The sequence below is a fragment of the Chelonoidis abingdonii genome, chromosome 5, assembly GCF_003597395.2.
Source record: "Chelonoidis abingdonii isolate Lonesome George chromosome 5, CheloAbing_2.0, whole genome shotgun sequence".
NCBI lineage: Eukaryota > Metazoa > Chordata > Testudines > Testudinidae > Chelonoidis > Chelonoidis abingdonii.
The window spans coordinates 100,859,966-100,872,273 of NC_133773.1; the positions used below are offsets into that span (position 1 = coordinate 100,859,966).

The 12,308-nt window shown below is 43.7% G+C and overlaps 1 protein-coding gene across 1 annotated transcript in view; it reads right to left on the reverse strand.

The window, feature by feature from the left end:
* The window catches only part of UBE2K (ubiquitin conjugating enzyme E2 K), a 71,886-nt gene extending 59,884 nt beyond the window's left edge, over positions 1 to 12,002 (reverse strand). Inside the window, exon 1 of the mRNA XM_032790822.2 lies at positions 11,837 to 12,002. Coding sequence (XP_032646713.1) covers positions 11,837 to 11,899 — 63 coding nt within the window. The 5' untranslated portion in view covers positions 11,900 to 12,002. The remainder of the gene's footprint in view (positions 1 to 11,836) is intronic.
* Positions 12,003 to 12,308: the final 306 nt, after the last annotated feature.

The following is a 12,308-nucleotide window of genomic DNA, read 5'->3' on the forward strand; positions in this document are numbered from 1 at the left end:
CATTGTAGCATTCAATATCTACTCACTCCATGATTCTAGTCCAAAAGACAGCTCAATATAAAAGCAAAGATATGTTCTTCCAACTGCTAACGATAAGAATTCAACCTGGGATCTGAAAATTAAGCATGGGTCCTTCTGGCTCATAGCAATGGAAAATTCTGAAATCAGAGCGGAGATCCTAATCCAGCAAACTCATAAAGTCTGTCTATATGAAAAAGCTTTATCAGTTATACCAACATAGTTATACCAATCAAGTGAGGACACTTGTTCTGGAACACGTGTGGGTTTTTTGGTTAGCATACACTCTTTCTCAAAAGCAAGATCAACCATCAACAGGCCCTCCCATACTGAAATAAGAGCATCTACTTTATATCAGGGCTTTATAACAGTATCAGGGTATGTCTACACTACGGGATTATTCCAATTTTACAGAAATCTGTTTTGTAAAACAGATTGTATAAAGTCAAGTACACGTGGCCATACTAGGCACATTAATTCGGTGGTGTGCGTTCACGTAACGAGGCTAGCGTCGATTTCCGGAGTGTTGCACTGTGGGTAGCTATCCCATAGTTCCCGTAGTCTCCCCTGCCCATTGGAATTCTGAGATCCCAATGCAAAAACAGTGTCGCGAGTGATTCTGGGTAAATGTCATCACTCAATCCTTCCTCCGTGAAAGCAACGGCAGACAATCATTTTGCACCCTTTTCCCCTGGATTCCCCTGGCAGACGCCACAGCATAGCAACTATGGAGCCCGTTTTGCCTTGTCACTGTCACCGTATGTGTACTGGATGCTGCTGACAGACGCGGTACTGCAGTGCTACACAGCAGCATTCATTTGCCGTTGCAAGGTAGCAGAGATGGTTACCATTCCTATTGCACCATTAGCCATTGTAAATTGGCGATGAGATGACAGTTATCAGTTGTTTTGTACCGTCTGCTGATGTCATTGGGTGCTCCTGGCTGGCTTGCTGAGGTCCAGCAGGGCGCATGGACAAAAATGGAATGACTTCCCCGGGTCATTCCCTTTTAGGTTTTGTCTAAAAATAGAGTCAGTCCTGCCTAGAAACATGGGCTAAGCGTACTAGAGAAACCAGAGAGCACAGCCCGCTCCGTTTCAGAGCCCCAAGATCACAGAAATGATGACCTGCATCGCAATCACACCACTCCGTTGCTTCCCTCGTCCTCAACCTCTTGGCTATCCGTGGAGTGTCCCCTCATTTTGTGTGATGAAGTAATAAAGATGCAAGAATAAAACACTGACATTTTAGTGAGATAAAATAGAGGGGGAGGAAGCCTCCAGCTGCTACGGTAGTACAGGTAGGACATTAAAAGGTGCTGGGGTGGAGAGGAGTGGCAGCCTCTGCTGCGATGGATAGTCCCCAAGGCAGTACAGAATCTTTTCTTTAACATGAAAGGGAGGGGCGAAGAGCCACCTCCAGTTGCTATGATGAGGACGGTGCCAGCCGTTCTGTACCATCCGCCAGGAATGACAGGAGTCTTCCAATTTTTTATCCAGGTATCCCGCCGACTCTACGAGTGAGCCAGGAGTACTCACGGGCCTAATGAATGACGATGGATAGCAGTCAATTGTAGTGTCTGCCCTGGAAGGGGATGCTGGTGTTCAGCACTGCAGCACCCTGTCTACCAGCAGCATGCAGTAGATATAGGGTGACACTGAAAAAAGGCAAGAAACGTTTTTTTCCCTCTTTTCTTTCGGGGGGGTATGTGTGTGTAAATTGATGACATATACCCTGAAACACCTGGGAAAGTGTTTTTTGACCCTTCAGGCATTGGGAGCTCAGCCAAGAATGCAAATGCTTTTCAGAGACTGTGGGGACTGTGGGATAGCTGGAGTCCTCAGTACCCGCTCCCTCCCTCCATGAGCGTCCATTTGATTCTTTGGCTTTGCGTTATGCTTGTCACACAGCACTGTGCTGTGGACTCTGTATCATAGCCTGGAGATTTTTTCAAATGCTTTGGCATTTCGTCTTCTGTAACGGAGCTCTGATAGAACAGATTTGTCTCCCCATACAGCGATCAGATCCTGTATCTCCCGTACGGTCCATGCTGGAGCTCTTTTTGGATTTGGGACCACATCACCACCCACGCTGATCAGAGCACCACGCTGGGCAAACAGGAAATGAAATTCAGAAGTTCACGAGGCTTTTCCTGTCTACTTGGCCAGTGCATCCGAGTACAGATTGCTTTCCAGAGCGGTCACAATGGTGCCCTGTGGGATACCGCGCGGAGGCCAATACCGTTGATTTGCAGCCACACTAACCCTAATCCAACATGGCAATACTGATTTCTGCGCTACTCCCCTCGTGGGGGAAGAGTGCAGAAATTGGTTTAAAGAGCCCTTTATATCAATATAAAGGGCTTTGTTGTGCGGACGAGTGCAGGGTTAAATCGGTTTAACGCTGCTAAATTCAGTTTAAACGCGTAGTGTAGACCAGGCCTCAGTTTAAAATTCACACCTCAGGTTACAGACAAAAAATGTTAACATGTAGACACAGCCTAATTTTATTCATGCAAGTAGTTCCCTTGTGCTCACCAACTGCACACTGATTTCAATAGGAATACTCATATGAATCAAGTTAAGTGCATGTGTTGGCAGAAACATTATTGGTTCTGTTCATTAACAATTCTGTTGCTGATGCACAAGTCACAGTAGAAGCTACCTCACTCTTTCATAGCTATATTGGTCCTGCAGTGCTAACAGGAGCAAAAAGCAGCAATGTGCTATTTTTAATCACTTTTCCAGAGTGGAACTGAATTTTAAGATTCTATCTGCCAACCTGACAGGATGTCCCGGGATGTCCTGCTCATCCACCTGGGCACTAATGATATTGTCAGGTAGGCCCCTGCACAGTGACTGCATGGCTCTGGGAGTAAGGGTGATGTTCTTGTTCATCCTTCCTGTTCTGAGTTAGGCCCCAGGCAAGGACACCAACTCACCAATTTAGTGAGGAGGGCTTTAAATCAGATTCAAAGGGGTCAGGTGATAAAAGCCTATAGGCAGGTATAAAAATGGTGACCTTAAGAGAAGGGTCACAGGATCAACAAGAGGGAAACAGTGAGGAAATCTGTTCAACATCTTGATGTCATAGAGAAATGCAAGGAGTAAGGGAAATAAACAGGAATAACTGGAAGTATTAGTACATAAGCCAAATTATTACTTAATTGGCATCATAAAGACTGGGTGGGATAAATCTCATGACTAGAATATTGGCATAGAACAGGGATGGTCAACCTGTGGCTCCAGAGCCACATGCGGCTCTTCAGAAGTTAATATGCGGCTTCTTGTATAGGCACCTACTCTGGGGCTGGAGCTACCGGCACCAACTTTCCAATGTGCCAGGGGGTGCTCGCAGCTCAACCTCTGGTTCTGCCATAGGTCCTGCGCACACTCCACTCCTTCCCACCCCCTCCCTTCAGCCTGCTGTACCCTTGCTCCTCCCCCCTAGAGCCTCCTGCATGCCACAAAACAGCTGATTGGGAGGTGTGGAGAGGGAGGGGAAGGTGCTGACCAGTGGGGCTGCGAGTGGGTGGGAGGCATTGGGAGCAGGGTGTGGGGGGAGCTGATGGCAGGCTGCTGACATATTACTGTGGCTCTTAACATTGGTACATTGTTAAGAGTACATGGTAAATTCTGGGTCCTTCTCAGGCTCAGGCTGGCCACTCGTGGCATAGAGAATTATTCTGTCTTCAGAAAGAACAGGCAGGGGGGAAAAGGAGGTGGTGTTGCGTTATACACCAAGAATACAGACATTTGTTGTGAGATCCAGAAAAAGATAAGAGGCAGACCAGTTGAAAGTCTGTGGGTGAAAAGTCAATGTCCTGGTAGGGGTCTACAGCAGACCACCAAATCAGGTGGAAGAAGTGGATGAGGTATTTCTAGAACAAACTACAGAAATATCACAAACACAAGTCATAGTAGTAATGGGGAACTTTACCCAGACATCTGTTGGAAAAGTAACATGGCAAAACACAAGATGTCGAATAAGACATAGGAATATATTGGGGAAAACTTCTTGTTTCAGAAGTAACAGGGGTGGGGGGGAAGGCAGTTTAGACTTGATTCTGACTAACAGGGAAGAACTGGTTACAAATATGAAGGCAGAAGGCAATTTGGATTAAAGTGATCATGAAACAATAAATTTCACGATTCTAAGGGCAGGTCTACATTACTGCTTAAGTAGATATAAAAAGTCACCTCCCAAGTAACGCAAATTACAGCAACCTAAGCACTGTCCATACCGGCGCTATGTTAGCAGGAGAGCGTCTCCCATTGACATTACCTCATCTCTGTGAGAGGCGGAAGCTATTATGCCAACAGGAGGGAGCTCTCCTGTCGGCACAGAGCGTCTTCACCAGGCATGCTGCAGCAGCGCAGCTGTGCCAATGTAGCACTTTTAGTATAGACTAGCTGTAAGAATAAACAATGAGTGAGACCAGCAGAGTAAAGATAACGGACTTCAAAAAAGCAGACTATAACAAACTTGGGGAACTGGTAGGTAAGTCCCACGGGAAGAAAATCTAAGGGAAAAAGTTCAAGAGAGCTGACAGTTCCTGAAAGTGACAATATTAAAGGTGCAACAGCAAACTATCCTGATGCGAAGGGAAGATAGGAAAAATAGTTACAGACATGAATATAGTTGCATCAGGATCTGAAAATCAAAAAGGAATCCTACAAAAAGAAGAAATAGACAAATTATTATAATTGAATATAAAAGAATATCACAAGCATGTAGGGACAAAAACAAAACGAGTTACAACTGCACAGAGACATAAAGGGCAATAAGAAGAGGTTCTGTAAATACATTAAGAGTAAGAGAAAAACTTAGTAAAGTGTAGGCCCTCTATTTTGCAGAAAGAAGAGCTAACAACAGACAGCAAGAAGGATGAGGTATATGATGCCTTTTTGTCTTTGGTCTTCATTAAAAAGGTTAATGGTAACTCGATACTCAACAGAATTAGTATGAACAACAAAAGGGAAAGAATTCAAGCCAAAATATGGAAAGAACATGTTAAAGAATATTTAGCTTAGTTAGATGTACTTAAGTAGGCAGGACCAGATGAAATTAATCCCAGGGTGCTTAAGAAAGGAGCTGAAACAATCTCTCAACTGTTAGCAATTATCTTTGTTAATTCAGGGAGGACGGTGTAAGGTCCCAGAAGACTTGATAAGGGCAAGTCTACCACCTATCTTTAAAGAGGGGAACAAAGAGGACCAGGGGAATTATAGACCAATCAGCCTAACTTGAATACCTGGAAAGATACTGAACTAATTATTAAACAATCTATTTGGAAACACCTAAAGAATAACAGGGTAATAAGCAATAGCTAACATGAATTTGTCAAGAAGAAATCATGCAAAACCACCTAATTTCCTTACTAAGCAGGGTTGCTTGCCTAGCAGATAAGGGGAAGCTGTAGATGAGATATATCTTGATTTCAGAAAGACTTTTGACAGTCTCCATGATGTTCTCATAAGCCAACTAGGGGAAGTGTAGTCTAGATGAAAATAATATATGGAGGGTAAACAACTAGTTGAAAGACCATACTTAAAGGGTCATTGTCAATGGTATGTTCTCAAACTGGGGTCTGAAATTACCAAGATGAAATTCAATAAAGACAACTGAAAAAAACCACAAGAACTGGGAAGAAAAAATTAAATGCAAAACTGCAAAATGGAGAATAATTGGCTAGGAAGTAGGACTACTGAAAAGGATCGGAGGGTTACAGTAGATCACAAATTAAATATGAGCCAACAACGTGATACAGTTGCAAAAAAGTAATATTCTGGGTTGTATTAACGGGGGTGTCATTTATAAGACACAGGAGATAATTGTTCGACTCTACTCAGTGCTGGTGAGGCCTCAGCTGGAGTACTGTGTCCAGTTCTGGGCATGACACTTTAAGAAAGATGTGGCCACACTGGAGTCCAGAGAAGAGCAATTAATATAATAAAAGTTTAGAAAACATGACCCATGAGGAACTGTTAAAAAACTGAGCAAATTTAGTTTTCAGAAAAGATGACTGGAGGGAACCTGATAACAGTCTTCAAATGCGTTAAAGGCTGTTATAAAGAGAACAGTGATCAAAACTGTTCTCTATGTTCACTGAAGGTAGGACAAGAAGTAATGGGCTTAATCAGCGGCAAGGAAGATTTAGGTTAGATATGAGGAAAAACTTTGTAACTATAAGGATAGTTAAGTACTGGGATAGGCTTCCAAGGGATGTTTTAGAATCCCCATCATGGGAGGTTTTAAAGAACAGTTAGACAAACACCTGTCAGGAGTGGTCTAGGTAACCTGGTCTTGCATCAGCCCAGAGGGCTAGATTAGATGACCTCTCTAAGTCCTTCCGGCCTTACATTTCAATATAACATTTCTATCAATTATGATTGAAAATGTTGTGGTAGTCCAATTATGAACAAATATATAAGTAATGCAGTGCTGTCTTTCTGAGCCTGAAAACAATATGCGTCAGTACTTTGGCAGCTGCTCATAGCTTCCCCAGTTAAGTTAACTCCGGTCAGTTTCACAACTGCTATTTAGCAACTGGTGGGCTGGATGACACTGGCAAGATTCACCAGGACACTATGAGCAGAGGCAAACACTGAAGCTGTTCACTGGGAAACAGAACCGTAAAAGCATAAGGGAGGTATGAAGTACTAGAGACCTCACATTCCTTACAGCAGTTATTTTCTCCTTTCCTCTATATTCCCCCACCTAAAAAACCCAGAAGACTCCAAGAAGGAGCGGGGCAAAAAAGGCTCTTTACCTTTCAGCAACCAGAGTGAGGAAGGGGATGTTTCAAGTTCATCACCTATGGACTGTCTACACTTGAAAGATATTGCAGATTAAGGTAGACTGTGAATTTAAAGCACAATAGCTTTTCTGAAACAGCTACCCATGTGAACATTTATTCCAGAATAACTAGGGAGCTATTCTAGTTAGTTTCCTGGTGCAGCCAAACCCCTACTAACTAGAGGCTGACACGAAACATTGGAACCAGGTAGAAAACTCAGCAACTTCCCCGTTGCTAGGAGGGAGCTGTACTTCTCACCAGCTCCTGAACCTTACTGGAAGTCCCATCACACCTTTTCTATCAGCCTGACTTATAGGTAACTAGTAATGGTTAAAATCAGATACAGAAACTATATTACCATTGTGTGTTTTCATGTAATCATGAAAAGCCTAAATTGGATTTGCTAGAGGCAGCACTTCTTGTCTATGGTAAACAAGAAATACTGTTTATTTTTTAGATATATAAGGAATAAACTTGAAAAACTAAGTGAAGTAGTCTCTGCGGCGGATGTGAGAGCAGGGAGATATGGGCACAGAGACTGCTTGAAAAAAAAAAATCAAGATTGTGTTTAGTGCAGACATACTAAAGCTAGTCCTTCTTTTCAAGAGCTAGAGACATCTTTCATTTCACTGTACTACCACTACTGGCACTAGGAGACGCTAGCTGATTTCTCATTGAAAGTACTCTTCCTTTACTGGCCTCTTGGCCAGCCTCCATCACCTGTCCAGAGAAAAAGAACCAAGAACAAAAGTAAATCTTGTCATTAAAATAATATGCCAGCTCTTGACAGTGTTAGTAGCTCCTGCACTGAGTAAAGGTGCCGTTTCTCTAGAACAGTCTGTAGTTTTTCACCCTCCTCTCCATTTTCATTAGTTCTCATTTCCTGTATTTGTCTAATTCAGATTGCAAACTCCTCAATGCTGGGACTATATCTTATTTCTGTAAAGCATATATGTCTATAACACTACATAAATATATTAGATCAGTGATGGGCAATCTGCGGCCCAACAGGGTAATCCACTGGCGGGCCGTGAGACAGTTTGTTTACATTTACCGGCCACAGGCACAGCAGTCCGCAGCTTCCAGTGGCTGCGGTTCCCTGCTCCCTGAAAATTGGAGCAGTGGGAAGCAGCAGTCAGTCCGTGTCACTTCTCGCAATTCCCATTATCGGGCCACTGGAAGCTGCGGATGACTGTGCCTGCGGACAGTCAATGTAAACAAACTGTCTCATGACCCACCAGAGGATTACCCTGACGGGCCGCAGGTGCTCACCACTGTATTAGATCATAAGAGATTCAATGTGCCTGTTGAACTAACCCTGGTCCTCAAGGTGTCTCTTCAAGTGACCACCTTATTTTTCAACACATACTCTCCACTGAGATTCTTCCTCCTCCACAAGCTAAATCCTTAGAGATGGACAGGAGGGAAGGAGTGATTCAATTACCTGTTGCACTGCTCCAGCAAGGCTACACTGGAAATATGTAAGATGCCTATTCTACTCTGCTTCCCATCAAAGCTGCCCATTATATATGTCAAGTGGAAGAAAACTGGGCTTGTACCCTTATTTGTTTCTTCATGATGTTTAAAGACGACCTGAAACTTTTTTGTGCAAAATATATTTTTGTGATATTAGAAATTCTGAAAGCCTACCTTGTAAAACTAATGTGAAGGAGAAGTAGTGAAATAACATCACAAGAGAATAGACTGAAAGCTGAGCAACTGAGGCCTTTTCTAGACTAAAATTTAAAGTGTGATGTTAGTTAACATGAGCTAACACGTTATAAAGTTATAGTGCAGACAAACTATATTGCCTTTAATAATTATTAAACTGTTCAAGTTAAAAGCTGTTAGGTTTTAACTTGACCGGTTTAATACATGTTAAACACAGCCTGTGCCTTGTCTATACTAGAATTTTTAATCCTATTTGTTAGCACATAAGCCAACGTGCTAACATAATACTCTAAATCCTAGTCTAATTAAGGCAGAGAGAGGACAAGCCTTCCACTGTTTAAAACTCATTTTTGGTCATATCTGTTTAATTCAAATACACTAGGTTAAAAGGATGTCTGCTAAAAATTCAACATCCCACTCCTTTAGTTCAGGTGTGAGAACTCAAACTAAACTAATAGGCAAGAACAAAACATTTTTTTAAAAAGCATCTCAGGTCCTCACATAAAATAAGCAAAAGAGAGCACAAAATCAATTAAAAAATCCTTGGCCCAACAACTTTAAGCCAGGAAGAGAAAGCAGGTCAGGGGGGTGGGGGGATTATCTTAGCATTTCTAGACAAAGAAACAGGGCATTAGATAGGAAAAGTACGGCTAGGAAATATACATTTTATAAATCTTTTATTCACCTAAGATTGAAAATTGGCCTTTATCTTATTGTAAAGGTCTCTGAATTGCAGAAGAAATTGAGTATTTGCTCCACCCTCTTCTGAAACTGCCTTTGGCTGACTCCCACTTAGCTAGGACCAGAACGCACCCTGGGAGAACATAAATGGAAAACTCTGTACGTTCTCTCTCCAAAATGCAATATGGGAGCAAATGTCATTTGGTGGCATTTATAGGGAAACAGATTGAGTGTCAGTTTTCATGTTCGGCTAAAGCTTGGCACACCACTCTAAGAACGCTTAAGTGCAGATATGATTGGCAACTTCTCAAGACAATTTTATTTTAAAAGTAACACATTTTAGATATGATTTGTGACAACCAATTTTTTTTTTCTGAAGTCTAAGATTCAGACTGTCAATGGAAAACTCACTTTAAAAAAAAAAAAAAAAAAAAAAAAAAAAAGTTACCTAGCCTCAGCAGTTTCCTCCCTGGACCAGTAAAATCTAGTCATCCCTCCATTCTCCTCCTCATATTGAATGTTTTCACACTATAGCTGAAAAAAAAAGTTTACTCAGACTTTGAAAAATCAAGCCAAGGTATTCCCAATACAAGTATCCAGAATCAGTATGCCATTATATTAAACATCCATGATTACATAAATGAACTACGTATTCAGAATACCAGCAGAAAGTGCGTAATGTAAACAGTGATTATATATGTATTGATAGTTTAACTACTAGTAATAGCTGAATACTGGAAAAAAGGTAATGCTCTTTTACATGTAGCAGATGGGTAGCCGTGTTAGTCTGGATCTGTAAAAGCAGCAAAGAGAGTCCTGTGGCACCTTATAGACTAACAGACGTATTGGAGCATGAGCTTTCTTGGGTGAATACCCACTTTGTCGGATGCATGTAGTTCATGCATTCAATGAAGTGGGTATTCACCCACAAAAGCTCATGCTCCAATATATCTGTTAGTCTATAAGGTGCCACAGGACTCTTTGCTGCTCTCTTACATGTTTAATTTAAAAGATGAAGGAATCCTGCAAAAGTAATGGCTGTATCAAAATTCAGTCAACTTGTGGAGTATATACTGTAATTTTTTTTTTAATCTTCAATGCACTAAATATCTCCAGCACACATATTAATTAACCAGCAATTGAAAATAAAATTGCTCCATGGTCCCAAGCTTTTTTATAAGAATGGTCAAAGATCTGACTATGTTTATATCACTGTTGCATATATTAAGGTTTCTCTTTTCTAAATAATGCAAGCACAAAATTTGGAGTGTTCAGTAAGTGCTTTCTAATACAAAGGCATATGCAATCAACTTTAAGCTGTATTGATCAGAGAAAGTAAACACTATGGGCTATTCTAATTTCAGCATACGAATACATAGCTGACCATTCAGGATAACTTCTGATTTAGTATTTGGGTTCTATAATCATTGTGCACTAGAACTCAAACTGAAATCAATTTGAGTATCACATTGCACAAGAGCTCTAGAAATTAGGCTTTAAGATTTTCAAGAGAATAGTTTATTTTGATCTGCATACTAACAACATTGTTAGCACAGCACATCAACTACAGCAATACTAAACATGTTTTCTGTAAGGAACACAAATCCTCAGGAAGTTACTAGCATCTTGGTTTTCCAACTACGAATTATCCTGATCTGTATGGAGTCTAAAACCATCAGTTTTCAGAGTCAAACTGCACATTAATATTTCACAGGCATACAACATGCCTCATCATCCTTATGAGTATGATAGTGACGACACAGACATCAAAACCTATCTGGCTGACAGTCACAAATACAGATCTACAGACACAGTGAAAACAGCTCTGATACAATCACTATCAATGCTATTACACAGTCCCTGGAAATAAACTGGAAGTTCTTTATCACTTCCCTAAAAGAAGTCAGCTTCTTTTCCCAGTTACAGTACATCCCTGTTTCAGGGACGATTACATCTGATAAACAGGGCATCAGACAACTGGAATATCGGGGCATGGGAGAGCTAAAGACCTGCTCACCCGGGTGACACAACCTGGTATAAAAGGAAGCCCCTGGATTAAAGAAATCTAGCAAAATACGTTTTTAACTGCATTCATTAAAAAAAAAAAAAAAGTAGTATCACTCGCTGCAATATCAGTCATATGTCGACCAGGGAGCTGAATGAAATGCACCCGTCATTACTCGCCCCTCCCGTCTGTGCCCCACCGCCTTTCACATCCCGCGGGAAAGCCTCTCCCCAGTGCCCCTGCTGCGAAATACAAGGATCGCCAGCTGTGTCAGTGGGGAGCCGCCCCTCCCCACCGCGCGGCCCGCCTGGGTATTAGGATCCCGAGCCTCCCTTTTGGGCCAAAACAACCCCCGGCGGGTGGGGGAGGGGCGCTTTACCCGGGGGTTTCCCGGCCTTGCCCAGGCAGCTCGCTCGCTGCCCAGCCACACTTCCTACCCCTTCCAGGCCGAGCCTCTGGGTCCTTCTCCCCGGCCCCCGGCCCACCAGCCTCCCACTGCCCGCGGCGGGGGAAGACTCCCCGTGTCCCCGCGCTGTTGAGTCCCTCATCCCCGGGAGTCGCCGTTACCCTCCCCCTCTGCCGAGAGGCCGGGACAGACCCTCCCCCAGCCGCGGGAGGAGGAGGGGCGGCGGGCACACCGCCGGGAAGCGGGGAGCTCTGACCTCCTCGCTCTTCAACACCTCCTTGAACTCCCGCTTGATCCTCTGCACCGCGATGTTGGCCATCTCCGCAGCCGGCACCCGCTCGCCGCTGCCTCCGAGCCGGGCCCAGCGAGCTCCGCCGCTCCCGCTGGATAATTCCCGGCCCCACCAAAATGGCGCCCGCGCTGAGCATGCGCGCTGCGGCCCCCGGCGCCGCCGCTCAGGCGGGGCCAGAGCAGCGTGTGCGGCGGAGATGCCGGGAGTGGAGCGGCCTGAGAACGAATTAGCGGGTGGGGGCAAGGGACTGCGAGAGGCTGCCCCCCAGGACCCCGAGGTGAGGCTAGGCTCCCTTCCCCGCCGGTCCTGAGGAGACACCAGTCTCCCCGCTCCCTCTGCCGCCTGGTCCCCGCCCTATCACGCGAGGAGCCGCTTTCTATGCAGAGGTCGGAGCTCAGCTAAAGCGCGACGTCCCTGCCGTGACACCCCCTCACAA